Raw genomic sequence first — 5,326 nt, 5'->3', positions numbered from 1 at the left:
TGTCTTGGGACGACATCGAAGGGACCGGGCCGACGGGTTGGAATCTCAGTTGGTTTGATGAACACGAGTAGGTGTTGAAGGGGAGAATTGTGAACATCACCACCGACTCTCATAAGAGTCCACTCTGATTTGTTTTACAAGTTATCCCAAAACCGTTGGATAGCTATTGGTTAGAGTTTGAGATTATCTATAATTCCTAGCTTAGAGAGAGAGAGAGAGAGGTGTTTTTTACCATTCAAAAAAAAAGATAGGTGGTTTGTGTTTATCTAATAGATAGCTTTTGCTTGTGGTTATCCGTACCAACTCACTTGATGTGTGTGTGTGTATCAAAGTGGACGTATGAAATAAAGTGAGCTTCCACAATTTCTAGAGTGTGTTTCACGTTTTTCCGAAAGTGAGAGTTAACGTTTCTGCAATATTTCTTGTGCCTCACGTTTTGGCAAAGTCATCTTTATCTTTCTAGTTGATTTCTTCGAAAACTTACCAAATAAAGTTCACATATACAATCAGTATACAAAATTTCATGCATATGTTACGAAAGACCAAAAGCTCCCAAACTGGTGAAAGCAACAACAATGTTATTAGATTGGAGAAGATACAAACAAATAACCAGTACAATAACCAAGCACTCATGTAACAAGCAAACCAAAAGTACGATGCGAGAGAAAGCGACGACCTTGGAATACCAATGTTCATATATTTATGGAATAGCTACAATATTTTACAGCTTCTCAATTCATCAAGAACCTCAAATAAAAAAGTATGAGTGGGTTTCATATCCAAAACAGGATGAAGAAGAGACATGATTTGCTGAACTAGAAGCTCAACAGCATTATGGTTACAACTCAAATGTTCAACCCAACTGGAATTTTGAATATAATTGAGAGGCTGTGGTTCTATTGATATATACAAATGGAAAGCTTGCCTCAGCTCTAACACGAATAGTAGACCGGACATGGGAGGTGGCGCCATGGCAATGAGATGACTCAAATGTTTTGATTGAAAGAGTAGCTGCACACTCGTCGAAGCTATGATTTTACAGTTTCACAAAAAAGGCGTGCTTCAATTAGCTGGGCGTTGGAAGAACAATCTCACGAGGATGAATTACCTTGTGCTACCGGTTAATTTTAAGTAATTATAGAAACTATCAGGGAGAAAAAGATCACTTCCTAGGATTGCTTCACTAAACCAAGTCTTACCCAAATTGCCATTTTGGGTATTGTCCAATGGAACTCATTCATTGCAAGGTCCATTGCTACTATTATGCGGTGCCATCCTCTGACTATGTTGCATTGTCTGAGAACCATCAGTAAATAAATTCAACGCCTACAAAATAATCAACATTATAACAAGAAAATTTATCAACAACAAAAACAAGAGAACTAGCAAGTAGGGGATGACAAACAGAACCTGAGAAGTCATTTGCATGGGATGGAAGCCAACATAATGTGAGTACGGTTCGGGAAAATTGGTATTTTGCATCTGATTTTGAAAATTAATCGGACTTAAGACTGGGGGCGGGCATAATGGTGGATGGTTCGCCATAGAAGCTGACGGCATAGATTGATCGACTAGTGGAACTCTCGGTAATTGTACAGGACCATGAATTGGAGGTAAAGGAGTCTGACCCATTCCCATACCCATACATGAAATATAATGCTGGACGCCTGGAAACATCATTGGTGCCATGCCACTCCCCATCCACATTATCTATGACATGAAGAAGAAAAACATATCATAACATAACTTCTTAAGAAATGTCATGGAGTTGACACCAAACATAGTTATGAATCTGGCATCTTTTGGACCTGAACTTGTAATTGAAGTGATTTCAGGTACTCGATCGCCTCATCCAGCATCGATGCTTTGTCTGACTGAATAATTAGAATTAAATCAGTAGTATGGTAATTTAAAGAAAGGAGATTCTTGTCTAATGAAAGAAAGATACGACAGGATATCAAGTTGATAGCAAGAGCAAGATAAGAGAGAACATAAAGTTGATAGTAAATGGTGCTCATTCATCTGCTCTAATGTATTTAAGGCGATCATACTGGTTCGCCTTTTTAAAAAAAAAGAAATCATCTGCAATTATAAACTTATTTTCACGCTACCAGTTGTCAACATGCCATCAATTTTTATTTTTTTTGGTAGGTAAGCTGGGATTGAACCTCTGATGTCCGGGTTAAAGAACAAAGCCTTGACCATCGAGCCAGCTGCTCAATCCCAAACATACAAATATACCATCATTTTATTAACATGCTTTATATATTTAAATATTTTGGGGAACAAGATGCATTCAAATATTACAACCATAGCAAAGCCCATAGGGTGTTTCTTGTTCGCCAAGGAGAGGAGAAAGGAAACTTATACCTTGTTACAGTGAGGTATAAGCTCTTGCAGTGCCTTCATCTTTTCGTTGATTCTATCCCTCCTCCTCTGGATTAGAAAAAAGCAAAGTAAGAAGAAGGTGTACAGTTTGCAATACTAGATATGGCATGCCAATTCCTTAGAACCTACCCTCTCAGAGAGATTGTGGACATCAGCAGCACGGCTTCTACGGGCAGATGCAGTTCTCTGAGCTGGCTTGTTTGTCTCAACTGATTCATATTCGGCCTCCTGCAAGGATTTACGAGTTTAATTCCCAATATGAAAACCCAGAACATACATAATAACACCCTTTAGAGATGCAAAATGACATTAAGTCTCTTTTAATGGATTGAAGGTATAGTTGCAAGTGCAGAAAGTGAAAATGGGAAATGAGGTCTCTCGGGGAAGGAGGAAGCACATCAAGGGAAGCGAACATAAATGGTCAGGAAGTGAAAAATAAAAAAAATTGTAAAAAATTAGTGATACTTAAAAATAAGTTTTAATAATCTATTTTCAATGTTTGTAAAATTTAAAAGCAAGTGAATTCAAGTTTCCAAGCAACATAAGCAAATCAAATCAAACCACATAGTGTTAAGTATTTCTTACATATTTAAAAGAGCGAAATGAAGAAAGAAGACCAACCTCGCTCTGAAAATCAGATTCATCAGCATCTCTCGCCTTCCTTTTGTGCTGATTACTTGCCGTTTGTTTACGCATTATTCCCATACTACCCCCAGATCCATCGGAAGATGAAGTGACAGTTGGCTCGAATGTTTCCGTTTGGCTTCTCTCATTCGGAAATAACATTTTCTGAACGTCTTTCTTGACAGTTCCATTACTAGAAACATGACTCAAATCAACCTCATTCTGAACTTTATTGCTGCTGGAATGGCTCAATCCTATCGTCATCATTGAGGACTCCCCGGCTTCTCTTTGGATTACATTTCCTGGTCCTTTTTCTTCATCTGTTACATCTGATGAACCTAAACCTACCTTGATTGGTCTTGAAAAATGAGCAAAATTTCTGATTCTGCCAGAATCCAGACGAGGAGCTTGTGGAACTGAATCAACAACTTGCAATTTGAGAGGAGGCATGGCATTTTCTACAAAATGCATAATATTGTACTGTTAAAGAACAAATTCTGATACATTACTACTCATGAAAAAGCCACCAGTTTTTTCAGTAGCACCAAATTTCGAATTTATCTCACCTTCTGTAGGGGCATCCTTGCGTAGCTTATCAGCACCAATTGAGTCTAAATTTGACATGTCATAGAAAAAGTCTGAGCAAAACTCCTTTAACAGTGAACCTTCAAGTGGGTAATGGAGCCATGATACAGTCTCATCTTCTTGAATCAAATTGCTTGAATTCCCAAAAGACCCACCACCTTTAGATGGTTGTTCTGGCTTATTTCGTTGTTTTGATTCGTTAGAAGCTGATATTGGTTTTTGATGTGTTTGACTGTTCAAAACCACCTGCCTATTTTGCCATAAGAGCTCTACGAGATCATGGTCAGGCCTATAAGATCAAGATCAATAAAATCATGAAACAATAAACCATGTCCAAGCAAAAAAATCCCTCTATTATCTTTCAAAATAAACACTGAGAAAAATAAATCTAAATATAGTAATGTTTAATACTAACCCCATTGATTTCTTCTGATTTGAGTCAGGAAGGAGATGGGGAAAAGGTCTGGAATTGTCCTCCATATTCCAATCAGGGACGCAGTGATTCATTTTGGATGAAGAACTTTAACTATGGAAAATCATAAACAAAACAAAAAAACAAAAAAAAAACCATTAAAAAAACAAAAAAAAAAAGAAGAAGAAGAAAAAATAATTCAACTTTGAATCAGCAACAGCTCCAAAAAGTATTCTACAAAATCGCAAACAATTAAAAGTTCCAAACCCCAATTAAAGAAAGCAAACATTAAAGCTCCAGTACAGTAAAAGAAGACTACAACACCATAACGTACATAATAAAAGAAAGGAAAAGATCAAATAGAAGTAGCACCAAAATTCCATTTTTAGAACATTTTGAAACATGAATTCGTACTCTACAAGTAACAAGATATCATGGACAAAAAACCTAATCCTCCAATATTAAGCCCTCACTCAAAAAGAGAATACAAGAGTAGTACTCCCAAGCTTCATATTTAAAACAAAATGGAACAGCATAACTTTCAATATCCCAAAAAAGGGGAATAAAATCCATAAAGCAAGAAGAACAGTAGAAAATAAGAGATTGGAAGAGATCAAATAGAACATCAACAGACACAAAAGCTGAAAATAAAGATACCCATCAGCAAAGAAACTCCTCTACACTCAAACATAATCACACACAAAGTTTAGCAACTAAAGTAGTCTGATAATCCAAATAACCCACTAAATCCAACTAATCCCACATAAAAGAAAAACCCACCTCAGAAAAATGCACAAAATGCAGAAACCTTGCAACTGAAAAAGCAAAATTCATAATTTCCAGGTATAGAAGCCAAATATCCCACATGAGAAAGAAAGAAAAAAAACCCAATTAAAAAATCCAACAAATGAAAAAGGGGGGGGGGGAATAGAAACCCACCTGATTAGAAGCTTTTCCTGCTTAGTTTGGTGAAAGATAAATAAGAAAATGAAAGATTTAGATTTTCTTCGTACATAGGCTAGTACTCTCTCTTTTGTAGCTTTCTCTGCTATTTAAGTCTCAGGCTGAGACTATATCACCGTGTATCATTGCATTATTTGTTATAAAACTACACTATTTATAAGAAGCGTAATATAAAGTAGAAAGATTTGTAGCCCTTGAAAGGTCTCTTTCTCTATTGCTGACCCTTGGAAGGATTCTCTCTCATCGTATCGGATTGCGAAAAGAGGAAGCATTGAATTTCCGGGGTCACATACAGAGAATCTAAATACACCCCCAACTCCCCATTTTGTCGGCAAATAATATCAAAAAATTACG

The 5,326-nt window shown here is 36.7% G+C and overlaps 1 protein-coding gene across 2 annotated transcripts; it reads right to left on the bottom strand.

Moving 5' to 3' along the window:
• Window positions 1-674: 674 nt before the first annotated feature.
• Window positions 675-5,121, bottom strand: LOC143854194 (transcription factor PIF4-like). 2 transcript variants are annotated; one of them, XM_077364037.1, is made up of 9 exons: window positions 4,949-5,121; window positions 4,013-4,123; window positions 3,579-3,886; window positions 3,010-3,470; window positions 2,518-2,616; window positions 2,371-2,436; window positions 1,809-1,874; window positions 1,411-1,710; window positions 675-1,326 (listed from the first exon to the last, which is right to left on the bottom strand). In XM_077364037.1, exons 2-9 carry the CDS (start codon window positions 4,102-4,104, stop codon window positions 1,234-1,236), a joined length of 1,485 nt encoding a protein of 494 aa, XP_077220152.1. In that variant the 5' UTR covers window positions 4,105-4,123; window positions 4,949-5,121; the 3' UTR covers window positions 675-1,233. The 2 variants fall into 2 exon arrangements, with proteins under 2 accessions (XP_077220152.1, XP_077220153.1); XM_077364038.1 differs by having other exon boundaries at window positions 3,579-3,847.
• Window positions 5,122-5,326: the final 205 nt, after the last annotated feature.

This window comes from Tasmannia lanceolata, unplaced genomic scaffold (genome assembly GCF_043159265.1).
Source record: "Tasmannia lanceolata isolate RefF3 unplaced genomic scaffold, GAP_Taslan_0.1 ptg000020l, whole genome shotgun sequence".
Lineage (NCBI taxonomy): Eukaryota > Viridiplantae > Streptophyta > Magnoliopsida > Canellales > Winteraceae > Tasmannia > Tasmannia lanceolata.
This window is presented reverse-complemented; position numbering and strand designations above follow the sequence as displayed.

Bases quoted from the DNA above. Each gene is read 5' to 3' on its own strand.
- LOC143854194 (XM_077364037.1), bottom strand. From the start codon at position 4,104: ATGAATCACTGCGTCCCTGATTGGAATATGGAGGACAATTCCAGACCT. The intron at 2,437-2,517 runs GTAGGTTCTAAG...TTTCTAATCCAG, and splicing joins TCCACAATCTCTCTGAGAGG to AGGAGGAGGGATAGAATCAA. The intron at 1,711-1,808 runs GTCCAAAAGATG...TTCATGTCATAG, and splicing joins CACTTCAATTACAAGTTCAG to ATAATGTGGATGGGGAGTGG.